Source organism: Lissotriton vulgaris, chromosome 1_2, assembly GCF_964263255.1.
Source record: "Lissotriton vulgaris chromosome 1_2, aLisVul1.2, whole genome shotgun sequence".
Classification (NCBI taxonomy): Eukaryota; Metazoa; Chordata; class Amphibia; order Caudata; family Salamandridae; genus Lissotriton; species Lissotriton vulgaris.
Window position 1 is genome coordinate 348371560 of NC_141686.1, and position 22394 is coordinate 348393953.

General features: G+C 49.2%; 2 protein-coding genes across 3 annotated transcripts in view; one reads left to right on the forward strand and one right to left on the reverse strand.

Annotated features, from left to right (window-relative positions):
* The window catches only part of LOC147736753 (uncharacterized), a 176961-nt gene that overhangs the window by 83324 nt on the left and 71243 nt on the right, over window positions 1-22394 (forward strand). The gene's annotated exons all lie outside the window — the stretch shown is intronic.
* The window catches only part of LOC147736754 (uncharacterized), a 52751-nt gene that overhangs the window by 20705 nt on the left and 9652 nt on the right, over window positions 1-22394 (reverse strand). The window contains 1 exon segment of the mRNA XM_086953585.1: window positions 13092-13241. Within this exon segment, the coding sequence (XP_086809711.1) occupies window positions 13092-13241 (150 nt within the window).

Here is a 22394-nt window from a genome sequence, read left to right on the forward strand (position 1 = left end):
TGGCAAGAGCCCGGCCTTCCTTCGGAACCTTCTATGCCCCTACACGCCCACTCGTCAACTCCGCTCGCTAGGAGCAGGCCTCCTTGCTGTCCCCAGACACAAGAAAGCCAGAATGGGTGGAAGATCCTTTCGCATTCTGGCAGCACGTAAATGGAACTCTCTCCCCCTGAGCTTAAGAGCGGAAACATCTGAGCTCATCTTCCGCAGAAAGCTCAAAACATTCCTCTTTCCCAATGATTAACCAGTCTCGTTTGACTTCGGAGTTGATGGCTCTTCTGACAGCGCGGGGACACACGGAAGTGTAACCATGCGCTCTACAAATTCAGAAATAATAATAATAATAATAATAACCACAAAATAACATTTGCCTTTTATATGGGCGCATCACTGATAGGACAGGAAAATAACACTGACTGTGTACAGTCTGTACCTTTTTGTGTGCTCTTTTGCATATCTCGTGCTCATCATTCAGTTAATCTAAAACTGCCTCAAATTAAAGGTGTTGTCTCCCATACTGTATGCCAGACCAAAGTGCTTCTACTGATTTCTCCTTGTGCCAGTCTGTAATTTACCTAGCGCCAAAAGACCTGACCCTCAAATGTGCCTATATGCATTTATAACCAACCATTAGTAGTTAATCCAGCCCTGGTGAGTATTTTGCCAGCTCTGGTACTTGTAGTTATCTCTCACCTTCGAATGTAGGACTCCAAATACCAGAATGCACTTTGTCCGCATCTACCCAAGCATCAACCACCTAGCTCTGCCATGCTCGATTAGGGGTGACACCACCTTCATGACGTGAAGACATTGCGTTGCCCCACGCACCTGTGTGTTAACCAGAGGAGCATTTATCCAATGTAAGTTGATTTGTGGACCGTGGGGCTTCTTGGTCTTCCTGTCCAGTCCACGACCAGAAATGGTAACAACAGCTAAAAGGGAGGGATCTTTGATGGAGAAACACCTTAATGACTGTGTTAGTTCGGTAATTGTAACACCTAGGTGGGAAGGACTACATTAGGACTCGTCCTCGGGATAGAAAGAAAAATGTGTTTATATTTTTTGGAAAGCTTTTTACATTGCTTTTGAAGCAGTGTTTTGAAAATGGCCTGGGGAACCTGACAAAGCTCCCGCTCTGCATTCACAGGGGCAGGGGTGGGGGGCTCTCCGCCCCTTCCATTAATGAAAGTGCTCTTGTGGGGAGCTTGACGTGCAGCTTCCAACCCCAGATTCCTGATAAACCTGCCTGACAGCGAGTCTACACAATTAAAATCTTTAATTAGTGGAGCCTCCATTTTCTTTTCATCCTGATCAGTTTTATCTACTCAATGCAACATAAATACACTCCACATAACACCACTCAGTACCACATATTCAAGTCACAATTTCAATGTATTCAATGCAACATAAATACACTCCACATAATACCACTCAGTGCCCCATAATTACACGCCACTTAACTACACTCTACTCAATACAACATAAACACACTCTACATCACGGGTACTCATAGTACGGCCCGCGGGCCGGCAGCGGCCCGGCAAGACTTCCGTGGCGGCCCGCGGACCATGAGACATAGTACCCATGTTAAAAAAATAAAATAATCCAAGTGTGTCTTCAAACACTGCCGGTTGCAGAGACACTCTGAGAGAGACTGCTGCTCTGTGGGGCCGGGCGATTCATTCCAGGAGGCCAGAGTGGGGCAGAAGGGGCGCTAAGAGGTGAACAAAGTCCCATTCACATGCAAATGGTCTTTTTAAAGACCTGATAAGTGCTCGGGTGGGGCTGTGTGTCTGTGCGCGCTGGGGAAGCTGTCTTTCTCAGCCCAGTGAAACACAGGCAAGGTGAGATGACAGAGTGAGGGAGAGGGAGGGAAAGGGAGACCGAGACATGGAGACAGAGAAAGGGAGAGAGACAGATGGAATAGGGCGACAGAGGGAGGGAGACGGAGTGAGGGGAGGGAGGGGGTGAGGGAAGGAGAGGGAGTGAGGGAAGGGGAGGGAGGAAAGGGGAGTGAGGGAGAGAGTGAAGGGGAGTGAGGGTGAGGGAAGGAGAGTGAGGGAGGGAGAGGGGGAAGGGAGTGAGGGGAGGGAGAGGGAGTGAGGGAAGGGAAGTTAGGAAAGGGGAGGGAGGGAGTGAGGGAAGCGGAGTGATGGAAGGGGGAGGGAGTGAGTGAAGGGGAGAGAGGGTGAGGGAAGGTGAGTGAGGGAGGGAGTGAGGGAATGGAAGGGAGGTGAGGAAAGGAGAGGGAGGGAGGGAAGGGGAGAGTGAAGAAGTGAGGGTGAGGGAAGGGGAGTGAGGGAGGGAGAGGAGGAAGGGAGGGAGGGAAGGGAGTGAGTAGAGGGAGTGAGGGAAGGGAAGTGAGGAAAGGGGAGTGAGGGAGGGAGTGAGGGAAGCAGAGTGAGGGAAGGAGAGTGAGGGAGGGAGAGAGTGAAGGGTAGTGAGGGTGAGGAAAGGGGAGTGAGGGAGGGAGAGGGGGAAGGGAGTGAGGGGAGGGAGTGAGGGGAGGGAGTGAGGGAAGGGAGGGGAGTGAGGGAAGGGAAGTGAGGGAAGGGGAGTGAGGGAAGGAGAGTGAGTTAGGGAAGGGGAGTGAGGGAGGGAGTGAGTGAAAGGGAGTGGGGGTAAGGAAATGGGAGTGAGGGAGGGAGAGGGGGAAGGGAGTGAGGGAAGGGAGTGAGGGAAGGGAAGTGAGGGAAGGGAAGTGAGGGAAGGGAAGTGAGGAAAGGAGAGGGAGGGAGGGAAGGGGAGAGTGAAGGAGTGAGGGAAGGGGAGTGAGGGAGGGAGAGGAGGAAGGGAGTGAGGGAAGGGAGTGAGTAGAGGGAGTGAGGGAAGGGAAGTGAGGAAAGGGGAGTGAGGGAGGCAGTGAGGGAAGCAGAGTGAGGGAAGGGGAGTGAGGGAGGGAGTGAGTGAAGGGGAGTGAGGGTGAGGGAAGGGGAGTGAGGGAGGGAGAGGGGGAAGGGAGTGAGGGAAGGGAAGTGAGGAAAGGGGAGTGAGGGAGGGAGGGAAGCGGAGTGAGGGAAGGGGAGTGAGGGAGGGAGTGAGGGAAGGGGAGTGAGGGAGGGAAGAGGAGTGAGGGAAGGGGAGTGACAGAGGGAGTGGGGAAAGAGGGGCAAGGGGAGTGAGAGTGAGGGAGGGAAGGAGAGGAAATAGAGGGAGGGAGAGGGAGGGAGAAGGAAGGAGAGGGAGGTAGAGGGAAGGAGAGAGGGAGAGGGAGTGAGACAGTCAGAGTGAGGAAGACAGGGAGGGAGAGAGGGAGATAGAGGGATGGAGGGAGGCAGATATATATATATATATGTCGGGTCTGGTGGCTCAGTGGACGAATGCCTCAGCTGCAGGGACCTGTGTTCAACCTCATGCTCACAGTTTTTTTTTGTTGCTCTAGCCCCGCCCCCTCCCTCACTGACCCCGCCCCCACCGATGCGGCCCTCTGACACACACCACACTGTAAATTTGGCCCCTGAGAGAAAGTTTGTGAGTACCCATGCTCTACATAAATGCACTCTATACCACATACCACCAATCAACATAAATGCACTCCACACCATGACTCAATTTCACTAAGCATAATTTCACTCAACAACACAGTTCCAGGCCACACAATCAGACTCAACACATTTCCCATACACACTGCATAATTACACACCAAATAACATATATATATATTTTTTTCAATTCAAATAATCTTTATTTCGATCATAAAAGATCATAAAAGATGTACAAGTGATTTTCACCAATAAAAACGTTATAAAAATGTGCTATACATTTTAATAACATATTTCAACTCCAGAACTCTACAATGCACAATGTACCTCCAATCCACACCATATAGTGTCACCACCTGAGCACCAAACATCATTCACCACCACCATTTTGCATCAGCGCACCTCCTAAGAAGCATCACACCAATCTGCCCTTGGAAAGTGGCATCTGTTGATTCTCCACTAGCGTCCGTCTGCTGCTCGTGCTCTAATTAAATTACTGTTTTCCACCACTCCCCCATTATTTATTTCCTGCTTCCCCATTAGAAAAAAATATATAACCAACAAGCATGAGAACAGGCAGGAAGTAGCTGCCAGCAGTGCAAGTACAAAAAAACTTGAAGACATTTTTTATGTTAAAATCGTTTTTAATCAGGTTTATCAGGTGTATATAATGTCGTCTTCGTTTGCATAAAGGTAACAAAAATGCTTAACACTTTTTAGTATAACTTTTCAACATAATTCATAGCAGCCACAATGCTCTACAACAGAGCCAAAAGTTCTGACTGAACACATAAGGTCCCAAAGGCGAGATGCTTGTTTCAATCTTGAAACTTTTTCATAAGCAGTGCAGCCAGCTGCCTGTGCCGCTCTGCTTACGAGAAGTGAATACAATTGAAACAAGCAGCCACTGACAGAAAGCAGCAATGTAAAACAAAGAAAGAGTTCTCCAACAAAACACATAAGGAATGAAACAGCAAGAAGCCGGTGCTCTTCTGGCTTGACCAGAAGTGAGCTATCAGTTGGCAGAACAAGTCTGAAAGCTGCAATTAACCCCTTCCATGCTGGGCCGATTTTCCTCGTGTGCTAGGCTTTTAAAGAATCAATGGCTTTATGACGGCCCCCAGCCGTCATCAGCACACGAGCACTGTAATGCATGACGGATGGGGGCCGTCATCAGCATGGAATGGGTTAAGAGGGGCACGGGGATAATATCACAATCAGCAGGTGGGCAGAAACATGGTGAAAGTGATGACTAAAGGTCTTGCAGACAGCGCATGCACTGAAGGCTCGACCTAAAAAGAGAAAACAGCATAGAGGCCAAAACACAACCTTAAAGAATGCCCCGTCCCAATTTGAAAGGGGGCGAGCATTCACACAGTGAGCCAAAATTCTATCTACATTTAATTACTATAGACAGGATGATGTGACTCCTAATTTGCTGATAGATACCATTAATCATATTAGCAGTTTTATTAAGTTACTTCTGACCCGTTAACAATTTGGTAATGGAGGAAGTAATAGGGGATTGTTTATTGCATGCTTGTACCAGGTCCTCCCGGTGTCTGAAACAAGCCCTCCTGGGTCCATCCTGGGTATTATGGTTATTTGGTCTTTTCCCTTACAGTACAAACACAACCTTTCCCAAACCTCTTGCTACATTATGGGGTCCTATTCTTACAAGAGTATTTAATGTAGCTCCTCTCATTGTATCAGACCCTAAAAACTATTGTCCTGTTTCGAGTCTAGATACCTCGGTTAAAAAGATGAGCAGGATCTTCGTGAGGAGGGTGCAGGAATGAAGAGGGACCAAACAAAGGGGGACCAAACTGCCACTTTCCCTTACTTATATATGGGAGGAAATATCTTACTATATTATAAAGAATTTAACAGACACCGGCCTGGATCAGGAATTCAAAAGATACACGACATCATACTATGAGTCCTTTTAATTTCTAATCGGTGCATTTGATTTAGTTTACATACCATCGTTTGCTTATTGTCGATCTCCCCTTGTGCTTCTAGGCCAAGTATAGGTGTCCTTACACGTTGTTAAGGAAAGTTTTCAATTGTCTGTTACTATTTGTTGTAGTATGCGGTTCGGATCACAATCTGCTCACTTATTTTTATCGCCATTAGACATTTCTTAACCCAGAAAAAAAGGTAATATAACGGGGTTATGGTCACTTAAAACAGACTAGTAGAGTGCTAGGAATGCCACACACATTGATTAGAGAGTCAGAAGTCTATACATGATAGATGACTGTAGAGGAGTTTCTTACAACAAACAATGGAAGCACCTTCCCATTAATGTCTGGTCCACACTTTAATAAATGTAATTCATGCTTTGAAATAAGGGAGTTCAAAGCATCTCCATATTCATTAAGGCAAAAATTAACAAAGCCCATCCCCCCCTGATTAGTTTATCCATACACACATGTTGCCGTAAAGGGCCAGCCTGAATGTTAAAATTGCAAGCCCGTAATAATACAAAATCAGGATGGATGTGGTGTAAAAAGTCTTCCAGACCATATTCTAGTGCTCTGTCTTCCCTGCTACATGTAACATTAAAGAGATTGATATAAAAAGTCATACACCTGTTTGCCAGATTATTGCTTGTACCTCCAGACACCCATCTGGAAACCCTGGTGCTTCAACATCACGTGCTAAAGGTGCCTTGTATAAGATCCGCCTTAAATCTTACATGACTGGAAGGAATTTTTTGCAGACCTCTGGTGAGGCTCTCTCCAGTATTTCATGCTCATACATACTGTCATTTGTATATATGCTACATACTGGGTTTCACCCACTTGATGTTATAAACCCATTAAAATCTGTTGTAAAAAGAAAATCTTACATGACCACTCACTGAAGAGTTTGTAAAATGTTTGGGGGCAGCCGAGGACGCTGTCCAGGGTCAACTAATGAGAGATGCTGCCCTCAAGGACAGACTTAGGGAGCAGTGACTTCCTCTTCCACACCCCATACATGGGGAATAGGCATTTGCTAAAGAATGCCAAAGTAGAGCTTAAATCCCTATGTACATCTCAGGAAGAGGACATGTTCTATAAACTGAACAACCTACATTAGGAGCAAGGAGAGACAGCAGCAAGGCTGTTGGGTGCTTTACTTAGACAGCGGTAAGCCGCAGTCCCACCCTGGCAGTCTGACAGTACACAGTTTACTTCACCCATGCTTCACAGGATACCTTTAACATCTTCAGGATCTACTATAGCAAATTGTACATCTCTAAATTCAATAACAATGAAGACAGGATAAAAGTCTTTGTTGATTCCATGGCACTACTGTGCCCTAATGATGATAGGCCCTCCAAGGAGGAACTCCTGCAGCCCATCATGTATAACATGGTGCCAGGAGTGGATGGTTTTCAGAGAGAATTCAATCTGTGCCTTAGGGTGGAAACTGTGACTGTCTCCATAGGGCCTGCCCAAAAGTCTCACAGCACTGGGTCTGTCTTGCAGATGTCCAATAGTGCAGTGATCACTGTTCTGCTGAAACCGGATAAGGACCCTTTGCTCTATAGTAGCTGTTGCCTGATCTAATTGGCCAATGCCCGGTGGAGCTACCTGATTACTATAGAGGAGATGGGTTTTGGGACTTCCCCCTCGACCGTCACCTACCCATCCGGACTTTGGTCAGTCGTTCCTACGTCCCTCCGCCGTATCTCCCTCCTACCCCGTTACCCTTACCCCCTTCTAAACTTTTACTTATCTTGTCTTCCATGCTCTTGTAATGTTTGTCTAGCAACTGATGTAAATTGTAACTGATGTAATTTTGAAATTTTGTGGAACCTCATGTAAAGCGCTCTGATACCTCCGGGTCTAGCCAGCGTTATATAAAACTCTTAAAATAAATTAAAAAAATCTCCATCCTGAACTCTGACAGCAAGACACTTGCCAAAATCTTACTACACTCCTCAAACAGGTTATCCCCACCCTGATCCATCATTCCCAGGTAGGATTCATTACTAATGAAGTTGATCACCTAGAATACCTGGCCCACCTTCTCTGGCTATCCAGGGACTCACAGGAGGACACCCTAAACAACATAAATGGATTACAGAAAATATTAGATTTGACATCCTTCTCTGTGAGAAGTCTATAATTTGATCTGAAATTACATTGAGGAGCATCTTGATCCACCCTTTCTTCAGATTCAACTATGAATTCTGCCAGTTCAGAAAAATGCATCTTTGTGTGCGCGGGAGGGATCTTGTGGAAATGATTCATAATTGTTGCCAAGAAGTTATAACCTGCAAGTAGTGCTCTGGTAGGGTGATTTGCTGAAATAATTTAGTTATGATAATGACTACACCTGTTTTGCCTTCAGATGCCCTTTACACATTCTAATGTACGGTTCTAAGCTTCTTTCCCTGCCTCAGATACAACGAAGACCCAATTGATAAATGAGCCTGATAACCCTTTTGTAGAGCCGGACGGAAGCTATCTGGGTGTAGAATGGATGGAACAAGACACACATTTTCCAGGTGTCTTAGACTCAGTTTCCCAAACGCTACAGTTGTTCTGAAGCTTATCCATGGTTCACTTGGCCTTGGACAATGTACAGCAGCTTTTTGCCATTTTGTCTGGGTTTGCATTGTACAAATAACACATCATCAGGATATATTTGGTCAATGTGGGATGATTTCTACTATATATTTGGTAAAGCCGTGCACGCTGAAGATAGTCAGTTGGATGTTATGTAAATAATTACAATGTATTCGTGTAAACAGCTTTTAGGGGCAGATTGTGATGATGGTCTGACGAGCACCCGACCGCCATTTTTGTGGGATCCAGACTGACTGACAGGTAGTTGGTCATCCTGCCTACGAAATTGGGATCTGACCGCTGTGGAAGCAGTTGGAAACATGCCTTTTGTAATGAGGCAAGAACCAATGCAAAGAGGCAGGCTTTCAAACATCCCTGCACCCTTTGGAAGGCTCCATGTGGTGTCTGATACATGATGTAGGGATGTTTATGGGTGCACCAGAGGACCCCTCAGTGCCCAAAGTGTGGTTTGCTTTGAATACAGGCGGGTTTTGATTGGCCGCTGTGGAAAGAGAAGCATAATCCTCTCCTCCGTGTCCTTAATGGAATTGAAAATACTTGGCGCGAATGATAACTAATTTTTTATTCTCTACCAAATCTCCCTCCCCGTCGCCCTTTTACATTACCCCCTTACCCTCAACACACCTTGACCCAACGGATGTAACTTGTAATTGATGTACCTTCTGTAACAATGTGTTACTTGTAACCTATGTAACTCTTCTCATGTAACGCGCTCTGATACCTCTGGGTCTAGCCAGCGCTAAATAAAACTCAATTAAATAAATGAAGTAAATAAAAATAAAGAGGCCCTGCAAGGGTCCCCCCAAAAACTTTTTGACAGCCTTTTTTCACAATGGAAGAACTGATACGAGATGGCTGGCAGAAATGTGAATCCTAATCCCCACAGTGGTGCCTGAGAAAGAACTGGTTCCATTGTGGGGAAAGTGATCGGACCGACCGCCCAGTGGGATCCTGGAGCCTGTCGGAAGCTGTTGGTCAGTGCGTGGACCAATGAGGTTGGACCAACTGCATCCTAATGCAACAGTCTGATGGTGGGTAGAGATGTCAGAGGGACCGACACCGAGGGCAAGTCGGCGTCAGTCCCATCAACATCATAATCAGGCCTTTAAGAAGATTTGTGCAGTGGGATATATAACTCATAAACAAGGTATCAGAACGCCGCTTTGCGCTTCGCACTTTATCTGCTGCACTGCTATTTTAAAACAACCTGTTTACTATTTGTGTTTCCTTATGTTGTTTTCCCCTGATTTTATTTAGGGAATCATTTCTCCCCTCACTCGCACTGTAATCGGTACTCACCGCTGTGTTGAGCGGGTCCGGTTCCTGGGGTGGGGAAATCTTTTAGGCGCCATCTTAGAGTGGTGTGGACTGATTAGGGGGCATCACCTGCGAGCGGTCTAGCGCGCCGGATGAATAGAGGGACGCCTACTTAAGGCGACTAGCCCTGGGGACAGCCCTCACAAGGTATCAGAACGCCGCTTTGCGCTTTATCTGCTGCACTGCTATTTTAAAACAACCTGTTTACTATTTGTGTTTCCTTATGTTGTTTTCCCCTGATTTTAACTAGGGAATTGTTTCTCCCCTCACTCGCACTGTAATCGGTACTCACCGCTGTTTTGAGCGGGTCCGGTTCCTGGGGTGGGGAAATCTTTTAGGCGCCATCTTAGAGTGGTGTGGACTGATTAGGGAGCATCACCTGCGAGCGGTCTAGCGCGCCGGATGAATAGAGGGATGCCTATTTAATGCTCCCTACTAAGCGCAGCGGGATCGCGCAGCGGGCGCGCCTTCGCTTAGCCTGAGTCGTGCCAGAGTCCTGCCTGTCTGTGCCCATCCCCGCTAAGGACGCGCTGGGCTGGGCAGGACCTCTATCTTTCGGCACATTGGTGGTTGCGATGACCAGCTACTCGAGAGACGATTTATTGTCCATCAGACAGCAAGTCCTCAGGTGTGATGTGGCTCCGGTTAGTCCCTTGTGTGGCCCCTACCAGTGTGTTTGCGGTCGGTGGTCGCTTTGTATCCCCGCTCTTTCCCGTTCTATGGGTAAGGCATCAGTACCTAGGAGTAAATGACCCTTGCGTGAGCTTAGCATTTGGAACCTGAATGTTAGGTCGCTGGTGAAACATTACAAAGCAATCCATGACCTTATCAAGGATGAGTCACCCGATATTTTTTGTATTACTGAGACTTGGATGCAGGAGGCTGACACAGCTATTCTCAACTTGGCTTTCCCCTCTGAGAACTCGGTGTACACGCTCAATCACTCCACTAGAGGTGGGGTAATAGCGCTTGCTGTCAGGTCCTGCTACCCCTGCGATTGGAGAGGTTTAAAAATTGCTGGCTGTGAAAGTGCTTCTTTTAAGATTTCAATCAGCCCCCATTCTTTTTTCTCTGGCATGCTGATCTATCGCCCTCCGGGTAGTGACGTGGCGTTCAGGGAGGCACTTCCAGACGCTATTAGCACGCTTGCTGTAGGATGCACTAATTTTTCCATCCTGGGGGATTTGAATCTCCACTTTGATAATTTGACCACCCCTGCTGTCAGTAATACTCTGGCCGACTTGGAGGCCTTTCAACTGTCTCAATTGGTCACTCATCCCACTCATGTGGGAGGACATACTCTGGACCCTTTTTTTACGAATCTTGCAGAGGCCAGGGTTACAACTTCTACCCCCCTGGCCTGGACTGATCCTTTCTTAGTGACGATTCAGTGCCCATTGTATGAGCACCCCCCTAAACCTATGGCCAGAGTCGTCCCTAGACGACACTGGAATAAACTCAGATTAGAGGATTTCTACCGCATTTTGTCTGAGGCCCGCTGGGCCCGTTAGACAATGTGGAAAGGGGCTATAACCTCTTCTGCGAGTGGGTAACTCGGGCTCTTGATTCCCTCATTCCGGTGACTCTGAGCAAATGTGGCTCAAGGGACCCTAGCCCTTGGTACGACGGATCCTTACGCGCACTAAAAAGTATGTGCAGACGCGCAGAAAGAGAATGGCGGAAAAAAACAATACCAGTAAAAAAGCCTTGTATCTCGCCACTATTAAATCTTATCACCGCGCTGTCAGTAGAGCTCGCGCAGCGTTCTATTCTCTTGAATTCCGCAATAGCTCAAATCCCTCTAAATTCATTTTTAAGATTCTTAAAGATCTGATGGCAAAAAAGGCCTCTATTAGTGAAACTTGTTCCATCACACATTGTGAGGCCCTGGCGACCTTCTTTCTTGAGAAGGTCCAAGCCATCTATCGAGCCTTCCCTACTGCTACGCTGTATGCTGGACTTTCTCCTAGTCCCCAAGAGCACAGTGTTTTGCATACTCTCCCTTGCCTGTTGCCTGAGAGTTTTAATAAACTGGCTCAGCAAATCAAGTCTGGTTCTCCGGCTGATCCGCTAAGACCGGCTTTGTTCAGGGACCCGTCATCTTTCGGTCTTTTACCGGTGTGTTCTCTGATCAATCTTTCGCTTGCTTCAGGTATGGTCCCCGCCAAGTGGAAGCAGGCGGTGGTCACGCCCATCCTGAAGAAGCCTTCTCTAGATCCTCTCAAACCCGAGAACTACCGTCCGATATCGCTTCTTCCGTGGACTGCGAAAGTAGCGGAGGCCCATGTGAATATGGCCCTCTCAGACCATCTCTCGTGGGCCAATATCTTGGACCCTACGCAGAACAGTTTCCGTGCGGGCCACAGCACGGAGACAGCCCTACTCTCCATGGTGGAACACCTGTGCACGGTACTAGATTCGGGTCAAACGGCGGCGCTTGTTTTATTAGATCTTAGCGCCGCCTTTGACACCGTCTCTCACAGGATTCTTCTTCAGCGCCTGGAGGAAGTTGGCATCATAGGGACTGCCCTCCAGTGGTTCCGCTCTTTTCTTGCCGATCGATCTTTCTGCGTGGCTATTCCGCCCCACCAGTCCAAATTCCATCCTCTGGGCCTTGGGGTTCCTCAGGGATCCTCGCTGAGCCCCACGTTGTTCAATCTATACGTGAGGCCGTTGGCTGATGTCGTCAAGCAGTGAGGCATGACTATGGTCTCATATGCTGACGACACTCAGTTGGCGGTCACGCTCAGCGGGGACTCTCGCTTGGATGCCCCAAGGTTCCAGAATGGACTTCGGGCGGTTGCCAGCTGGATGAATTCCAACTGTCTCCAGCTGAACGCAAAAAAACCAGAGATCATGATCATCGGCAAGCAGGCGGAACTCTGGGGTGACATGTGGTGGCCTCCTGAACTTGGGACCACCCCGACTCCAGTAACGGAGATAAAAAATCTCGGGTGTGGTTAGATCCTGCCCTTAGCTTCGTCTGTCACACCAAGAGAACTGCTGTATGCTGTTTTGGCATTTTGCGAGGTCTAAGACCAGTCTTGACATTTTTTGACGCCTCGACTAGGCAGCTTGTGGTGCAGGTGACGGTGGTTTCTCGGCTTGACTACGCCAGCTCCCTCCTGGTAGGGGTTAACTAGGCTGAAATCATACGTCTGCAACGTGTTCAGAACGCGGCAGCCAGAGCAGTGGTGGGTCTGCCCAGGTTCTGTTCCGTTGCTAACACCTTGCGTTCCCTTCATTGGCTGCCGGTTAAGCAGAGGATTCAATTTAAAGTGCTTTGCCTGTCTTACAAAATCCTCAAGGGCTCCTCTGCCCAGATTCTTACTAACCTTTTGTATCCGTACGTTCCTGCCCGTTCTTTAAGATCTTTGGGCCATGAACTTGCAGTGGTTCCTCGTTTAAGCTTAGCCAAGCTGGAGGCCGCTCATTTTGAGTGCGGGCTGCAGTCCTGTGGAACTCCCTTCCTTTAAAGATCCGTGCGCTGGATGATCTTCTCTCATTTCGTAGGGCCATTAAGACCTTTCTATTTCCTTAAGCCTGTTGGCTCTTTTTTTAGTCTGCTGCCTTCTTAGTTGTGTTGTGTTGTTTACCTTGTCAACCGCCAGGACACTCCTTCGCTGGAGCAGCTGTGCGCGATATAAGTCCCCATAACATAACATAACAAGTCCCCCATATCATAAATACATAAATCTGTTTATCTCACCAGGTCTTGCACCAGTTCCGTAGAAACTGTTACAGGTGTTGAGCTCCCCAGTACATTAAACTTATCCAGCCCCTGTGCAGGGGTCCACAGTCTCGGTAGTGAAACAATCCTCACATTTATGTCCATTGGCGGTTTTCTCTACAGCAGGCACTGAAATAACACAGAACAGGAATTGAGAAGGATAATTCTATTCATAAAAGGGGTGCCAAGTCGATCCTAACTTCTCCCACCCTAACAGCAATAGCATTAAATACCCCATATTGTATGAAAACAAAACAAATGTTAGGTTTAACTCGTGAGGCACAGATTTTTTACTTTATCCTTGCCCAGAATAACAATTATTTTCCATTAAATGCTGTAGAATTTAGTCTGTTGATATAACTCACTGGACCTGAACCATTGCATTCACCATGTCTGGGAAATGTGAGGGCAACAACCCATCCGCATATCAGCCATGCACCAGGGTGTAATACGCTCTTTAGTTTTATGTCAATAGTGTCCATGCCAATATTTTGAGTGTGTTTTGACCTTACCAGTTAGCCCAGGCTCCATGCCCCAGCATACAGAGCAATTGGAAAGGGGCGACCACTCGGTCCCCCCGAACGTATGGCAGAGTACCTCGATCCCCCCGGGAAGCCATTTTGGGCGGGAGGCGCGTCTCGGCTGGTATGCCCGAAGCGGCGTAGCCGGGGCGCGCTCTTTCCCGCCCTAGAGTGGGCTGGCCTAGACACTGACGCGGCTGGCCACGCCCTCGGGGCAGGCAGGGGCGGGTTTACGCCCGCCCTGAAGACGGATAAAAAGGGACGCAAGACCGGAAGACGTCCTCTTGTTCCTGTGCTCTGAAGCTGCACCTCCTCGCTGCACGTGAGCTCGAGACGGAACGAAGAGCCAATTTTGAGCGTTGTAATCTTTCTTTTTTGTCTTACAGATACTCTGTCGGAGAAATGCCCAAGAAAGGCGGAAAGAGAACGACGACCGAACAGATGGTTCGGGTCCTCATGAAGGAGATGACTGAGCTGAAGAAGCGGGTAGCGGAGAGAGACGGGGAAGGGGGGCCGGAGCGTCCGTCGGCTGGAGCAGCTCCGGGAGGAAGAGCCAAGAGGCCAAGGAGGGGACCAGCTGGGGGAGACGCCCTGGTTCCCTGTACCCCGCTCGAAGCGCCAACCCCAGTACCAGTGGCGGGGAATCCGATTCCTGTGGTGGTCACCCCGGTGTCCAACGAGGATATGCCGCCCGAGCTGGCAGCACAACTTGCAGCGTGGTTGGGCGACAGTAGTGAGGGCGCCACGGCTGCCGAGGCCCAGGCGCTGATGAAGCAATTACGCGAGAAACGGGATGCAGCCAAGGCGTCCGCGCCGGTTGCAGTTGTTGACAAGCCGCAAGGGACGATTGCGACCGCAGATGCAGCATCCGGTGCAGGTAAGCGGCCATTGCCGATTGCGAGGGATGAGTCAGCACCCTCTCGTAGAGAAAGGTTGGGTCAACATGTGCCTTTGGCAATTAAGGAGAAGATTTGGGCGGGGGAGTACGTGAACATCTTCTCGTTGCTTGTTGATCATTATGAGGTGGAGCATGTTAAGAGTCAGAAAGATCTTATGCATCCGAGTGTTTGGCGCGCAAAAAAGACCGCATTTAAAGTAAATGAGACTATCGGCAATTGGGGCAATGCATGGGGAATTTTTACGTCAATCTTGGGGGAACGTAGGCCCGAGTTGCTTTCCGAGTTGCCGACCTATCAGTCAAGAATCATGGGGTACTCGACATCGCACCAGGGTAACCATTGGTTCTGTTACGACAATCTTTTCAGAAAGGCAAAAGAGCATAATAAAAGCTTAACCTGGGATTGTTATGATTCTTTGACATGGGATAAAATGAAGGAGACAGGTATGTTGAAAATGCCATTGGTAGGAAGTAATGTTGGCGAATCCTCCCGCCATTATGGGGGGACGCCTTTTCGGTCAGGTACGAGTACCGACGATTACTCGAGACCTGCCGGCAATACAGGAAAAAGGGGGTTCTGCTTCAATTTCAACAAAGGTAAATGTACCAGGCCCCAGGGATCGTGTAAATTTAAACATGAATGTAGTGGGTGCGGGTCGTCCCATCCTGAGTCCACGTGCAGAGCCAAAACGGGTGATAACGGGGGGAGAGGAGGCGCCAAACAGGTCTAACGTAGTCCGAGGGGCGCCTTTACCTACCCCGATTGATACATTGGCGATGATTCCCTGGCTCAGTGAATACCCGGATCGTACTTCTGCTGGGGTGCTGCGGAACGGATTTTCGAATGGTTTCCGCATCCCGGTAGGGGACTTTCAGGGCGTGGAGAAGTGTAAAAATCAACTTTCCGTCCTGCAACATACGACCGTGGTTCAGGAAAAGATCCGGAAAGAGGTTACTCGAGGTCGGGTCGCCGGCCCATTTAGTGTACCCCCGGTACAGAATTTTGTTTGTTCTCCTTTAGGGGTGGTCCCCAAGAAGGACCCGGGTGAGTTTCGACTGATTCATAATTTGTCAGCTCCACGTGGTCTTTCTGTAAACGATGCAATAGACCCAGAAGTGTGTTCGGTGCGGTACGCATCCTTCGATGAGGCCGTAGCCATTTTGAATCGCCTGGGGCCCGGGGCGCTGATGGCGAAGTCAGATATCGAGTCAGCGTTCCGGTTGCTCCCGGTACACCCGGACGATCAGCGTCTCCTAGGTTTTATGTTTCAGGGTTATTATTACATGGATAAGTGTATGCCGATGGGGTGCTCTATATCTTGTGCTTATTTCGAGAAATTCAGTAGTTTTCTACAATGGGTCTTCACAAAGAAGACGGGTTTCCAACATGTAATGCATTACCTTGATGATTTTCTGTTCCTTGGGGCAGCCGGGGATCTCGAATGTGGCCGGGCCTTGGCCGAATTTTGTGTATTGATGAAGCAGTTTGGTGTGCCATTGGCACCAGGTAAGACGGTGGGTCCTGCGACTTGCCTCGAGTTTCTGGGGATCGAGTTAGACTCCAGAGAAGGTTGTTTTCGTTTGCCACCTGACAAAGTGTGGAAGTTCAGGGCAGCCCTGCAAGTGTGTCTAAATGGATCTAAAGTTACGCTACATCAGTTACAGCAGTTGGTGGGACAGTTGAATTTTGCCCTGAGAGTTATACCGATGGCCCGCCCCTTTTCTCGTTCAATTGCCCAAGCTATGGTCGGCCTAAAGGAGGGCCATCATCGCACGAGACTATCGGCTGAGGTCCGCCAGGACGTGCGTATTTGGTTAGCATTTCTGGCGGACTTTAATGGTCGAGTCATCTGGAACAAACCAGCCGTATCCTCTGAAGAGCTGGGGCTATGGACAGATTCTGCAGGTAGCATAGGTTTTGGTGCCATCTTCGGCACAAAATGGTCGGCACAAAGGTGGCCGACATGGTGGCATGACAACGGTCTGACAAGTAATATTGCTTTCCTGGAACTTTTTCCCATTTTGGTGGCCCTGAGAACCTGGCCAGAAGGGTTCAAAGATCACTCTGTGATATTTTGGTCTGACAATATGACCGTGGTCGAGTGCATCAATAGTCAGGCAGCACGATGTAAACTGATTTTAAGACTGCTCAAAGAAATTGTCTTACTGTGTATGCAGCTGAACGTGCTGTTCAGAGCAAAACATGTCCCAGGGGTACTGAATCAGGCGGCTGATGCACTGTCTCGTTTTCATATGCAGGCTTTCTCGGGTTTCCTTCCCTCAGCGGACCCAGAGCCGGCACCCTTCCCCGAAGCTCTCTGGTCTCTCGGTGCCCCGAACTTCGTCACCTCGTGGGAGAGAGTCTAGCACCACGGACGAGGAAAGCATATGAAGGGGCGTTTAGGTCCTATTTAGCCTTTTTGGGGACTGATAGAGAGAGGCTTTGGGGCCACGAGGAATGGGTAGTGAATTTTCTGATGTCCTTACGTAGGGCTGGGAAATCTGTGGCGACGGCCCAGAGGCATCGTGCTGCTATTTCCTTTGTTGCCAGGGCTCATAGTATCCGGGACCCGACAGCGTCTTTCGTTGTACAGAAAGCGCTGCGTGGGTGGCAACGCCTTGAGAGTCGCAGAGTAGATGAGAGGTGCCCGATAGGTTTGGATAGGTTGGCCCAGTTGTTGGCTACACTCCCTGCCACATGTTCATCTCAGTTTGAGGCGGTGTTGTTCCGAGCCGCTTTTACGCTAGCATTTCACGGGGCGATGCGAGTAAGCGAACTGGTGGCAAGGAACAAACAAGATGTGGCAGGGGGGTTGTGCCAAGAACACGTTCATATCAGAGGAGAGGCAATGACGGTCTCCTTTGTCAGGTCCAAGACCGATCAGGACGGGATGGGTGACTGCATAATCATACGCAGGATTCCCGGGTCCTACATGTGCCCGGTAAAGTGTTTAGAAGATTACCTAGCACGAAGGGTGGCATCATGGGGGGGACCTTGTTGAGACACGCGGACGCCACCCCACTGACGAAGTTTCAGTTTCAGCGGGTGCTTGCGATGTCAATTGCCGCTGCGGGCTTGAACCCGGGCGAGTTTGGGACCCATTCCTTTCGGATAGGGGCTGCTACGGAAGCTACAGCCAGGGGTCTTAATGTTGAACAAGTGAAACGAGTGGGGCGTTGGTCCTCCAATTGTTATAAGAGGTATGTGCGGTTGCACATGTTGTAAAGCTGTAATGATGTACTCACGCCTCTTGTTTTTGTTTGGTTTTCAGTTGCGCAAGCCTACGAGGCGGGGCGGACTATGCAGTCGACCCAACACCGGGCCAGCGGTCAGACATCACCGGCTGTGAAAAAGGAGGTGTGGGTCGTGGGCCACTCATACGTGAGGCGTGCCGCGGACGTATTCAAAGCAGGTGACATGATTCACGTAGCTGGGGAATACGGGTACAGGGTGTCCTTCTACGGAAGAGGCGGTCTCTGTATTGACCAGTTTCAAGCATATTTTGAGGATTTGTTAGGGCGGACGAGGTCACCGCCATCTATAGTCATAGTGCATTTAGGGGGCAATGATTTGGTCACCACCGGTAGACGACTTCTCCTGGAGGCAATGCTTTCCACTGTAAGTTGGTTGGCGAGGAGAGTTCCGGGGTGCACAATTGCGTGGTCCCATATGATCCCACGAAAGGTGTGGCGGGGGGCTATTTCTATTCCTGCTTTGAACCAGTCTGTTAGAAAGCTTAATAACAAAGTGAGTAGGTTGTTCCGTTCCGGGACATTGCATTCTATTTCGCATGGCTGTATTAATGATGACAGTATGTATTCGGGGGATGGTGTGCATTTGTCTCGGGTGGGGAATGAGTTACTCATAGGAGACTTCTTAGCATGGTTAAAAACGTTAAAGCATGACCTTTAGGTAGGAGCTTTGTGGGGGGTCCGGATAGCCGGTCAACTATCCGGACCTGTGGCGGTAAGGTCATGATCGGTGAGCAGTAATTGGAAGATCCCTATGAGTGGGCGTCACCCAACACGGATGGGAGCGCTCGGGAGAGGTGGCCTTTGGCCCCTCAACGGGGAGGCGGTCCTGTCTAAGGAGAGGCCGCCGGAAGGAAAGGAAAGGTGGTCAAGGCCCCTTCCTGTGTAGGAGGGGTTACAGCCCCCTCCTGGGGAATTTCCCGGGGCCAGTGACGTCTGCGACGGCAGATGTGGTAAGTTGTGTGGGGTTTGGGGGGAGGTCTACGCTACCTTCTAGATACTCACACGAGTCCTCGAACGACCTTTAAGTGGCGTCGAGTTTATTGGGGCCCCCGTCAAGTCAAGGGAAATTGGTAGTTGCACTTGGGGTACGCCTCAGTGCTGTCGCCCCTCCCAAGTGGGGGGGGTATTTCTGGTTAGGGATCTTGACACCGGTTACGACCTTGCCGTTGGCCCTTAAACGTTAGGATGTACAATTTCATTATTTCAAGAAAATGTTTTGTAGGTTGTTAGTTCGGCTAGGAGAACTTCTGTATTAGAGAATCTGTTAAGGTTAGCCAAACATCGCAATGTGGTTATGAAATTGTACATTAATATGAAACTGTTTAACGTTTAATTTTTGTTTTAATAAATACGGCCGGGGAGGGTCACTCCCTCCCTCTTCCAAAAAACTTCAAGAACTGTTTCCGGTTTCCCTCCTTTGGGGATTGTGTTGAGAGGGGGTGGCGGGTATCTCAGCCATATGGAAAGGGGCGACCACTCGGTCCCCCCGAACGTATGGCAGAGTACCTCGATCCCCCCGGGAAGCCATTTTGGGCGGGAGGCGCGTCTCGGCTGGTATGCCCGAAGCGGCGTAGCCGGGGCGCGCTCTTTCCCGCCCTAGAGTGGGCTGGCCTAGACACTGACGCGGCTGGCCACGCCCTCGGGGCAGGCAGGGGCGGGTTTACGCCCGCCCTGAAGACGGATAAAAAGGGACGCAAGACTGGAAGACGTCCTCTTGTTCCTGTGCTCTGAAGCTGCACCTCCTCGCTGCACGTGAGCTCGAGACGGAACGAAGAGCCAATTTTGACCCACCCACCAGCCCCTGAGGACAGCCAGTTGTTTTAAAATAGATCGATAATTCTATTTTCGTTTACAGGTTGTGGTATTATCATGTTGATATTGAGTGTGTAATAAAGTTGGTCGATTTTATGTATGTTTTGTGATTAAAGATATTCGGTTTTTAGTGTCCGTTTATAAGCATGCTTATTCTGGTCATAGTAGCCAATGTATTGTTGGTTTAGCTAGCATTGTCGTATTTATTTTGGTCGGGCGGTAAGGTCATGATCGGTGAGCAGTAATTGGAAGATCCCTATGAGTGGGCGTCACCCAACACGGATGGGAGCGCTCGGGAGAGGTGGCCTTTGGCCCCTCAACGGGGAGGCGGTCCTGTCTAAGGAGAGGCCGCCGGAAGGAAAGGAAAGGCGGTCAAGGCCCCTTCCTGTGTAGGAGGGGTTACAGCCCCCTCCTGGGGAATTTCCCGGGGCCAGTGACGTCTGCGACGGCAGATGTGGTAAGTTGTGTGGGGTTTGGGGGGAGGTCTACGCTACCTTCTAGATACTCACACGAGTCCTCGAACGACCTTTAAGTGGCGTCGAGTTTATTGGGGCCCCCGTCAAGTCAAGGGAAATTGGTAGTTGCACTTGGGGTACGCCTCAGTGCTGTCGCCCCTCCCAAGTGGGGGGGGTATTTCTGGTTAGGGATCTTGACACCGGTTACGACCTTGCCGTTGGCCCTTAAACGTTAGGATGTACAATTTCATTATTTCAAGAAAATGTTTTGTAGGTTGTTAGTTCGGCTAGGAGAACTTCTGTATTAGAGAATCTGTTAAGGTTAGCCAAACATCGCAATGTGGTTATGAAATTGTACATTAATATGAAACTGTTTAACGTTTAATTTTTGTTTTAATAAATACGGCCGGGGAGGGTCACTCCCTCCCTCTTCCAAAAAACTTCAAGAACTGTTTCCGGTTTCCCTCCTTTGGGGATTGTGTTGAGAGGGGGTGGCGGGTATCTCAGCCATAGTATCTGTGGTACTCTGCTCTATGCAGGGAAAGGAGACAGGACTTTTATCACTAGCCCTGAGAGCAAAAGATCAGACCAAAATAACATCAGCGAGGAAGATCTACTATAGGACCATAGATCAAGCGAAGCGCCTGTAGGAAGAAACACACTGGCAGGATCTTAAATTTGCTGCCCAGTTGAAAGATTCTACCACATTCTGGGAGCTCATTAACATTAGCACGAAGAAGGGAGCCAAGCCGATACCCAACCACATAACAGGTCGCCAATGGTTCGATCATTTCTATGGCTTGTATTCTGGTGGGGTAAGGAACACATCCTCTGAGCAGGGGCTCGGCTAGCTACCTTTGAGACCCCTAATCCGGGGGAGACATTTGGGGTCAAGGAGGTACTATCTGCTATTGCTAGCATTGCGCCAGGCATGGCGGCGGGTCCTGATGGCCTTCCAGGCGATTTAATACTTTACGATAAAAATCTTTGGGCCCTCTTTATCATCCGGGTTCTGAATCTCATTGCGAGGGGATACCCAGTGGAAGGGCGCTGAGGTAGTGACCATCTACAAAAAGGGGGATAGGGAGGATCCTGCCTACTACAGCTCGATTAGTTTAATCGATGTAGTGCAGAAAGTGGTTGGCAGGGTCCTCCTCACGAGATTTGAGGTCATGGATAGATGAGGATGATGTCTTGTCACACTTCCAGGCAAGGCTTAGACAGGGGGTTGGCATGATGGACCAGGTCATTAGATTCTTTGCGATCTCCTGGAAATCTGTAATAATTGAGAAAGGCAGCCTTTATCTGGCATTTATTGATCTAAGAACAGCCTTCGACCTGGTCCCTCGTGCCAAGCTCTGGCAGGTACCGTCTGACCTAGGCACTCCCCCTTTGATTCTGGATCTCATTGAATGCCTCCATGAGGGGAATTATGCCAGAGTTAGGTGCGGCTGCCAGGGCCAACTGACCGAGAGGGTAGAGGTAGAGAGAGGGGTACGCTAGGGTTGTGTTATAGCCCGGCTCCGTTCTCCCTCTTTGTCAATGGGGTGGTAGACCATCTGAGGGAGAACCCAGCCGATGCACCAACCCTGGCAGGGGAAAAATCGCCCAAGCTGCTCTTTGCAGATGATACCCTCTTGATCTCTAAAAGCCAGAGGGGTTTACAAAAACGATTAAATCGTTTTAGCCAGTTCTGTGACTCCAGAGGCTTGTGTATAAATACAACCAAAACCAAGCTAATGGCACTGGCACGATCGAAAAGATTTAGAAACACCATCAAGTTGAATGACTCTCCATTAGAATTAGTCGAAGCTTTCGACTATCTGGGTGTACAGGTCAACAACTTGATGAAGTTGAACTCCCATCTGTCAAAAATGCTCCCTAATCACAAACGGGTGTCGAGGGCCATCGCAAGACACCAGCGTCTTTCCCACAGCCGACCCGTGGCTCCTGTAATCAAGGTCTATGAGGGAAAATCCTTGCCCTCGTCTCTATACGGGGCGGAACTGTGGGGATTCAAGAACACCATGGACTTAGTCCGATCGGAGAATACGTTCTTTAGAGATCTGGTCTCGCTCCCTCCATCGACCTCACTAGTCCCGCTCCGTTATGACTATGGGAAATATCCAATCAACGAATTAGCAAGGTTGCGCCCCCTATTATTTTGGGTACGCCTCAGAAGGACCCCGGAACTGTGTAACTATGCCTCTGCCCTGACCGAACTAGTCCGACTAGATACAGGCCACAAGATAACTTGGGTATCTAAATTGAAACAGCTGGTGGGGGACATCAGACTGGCAGAGGCTTGGGAGAGCCAGACTCCGCCGCCAAAACAAGCAGT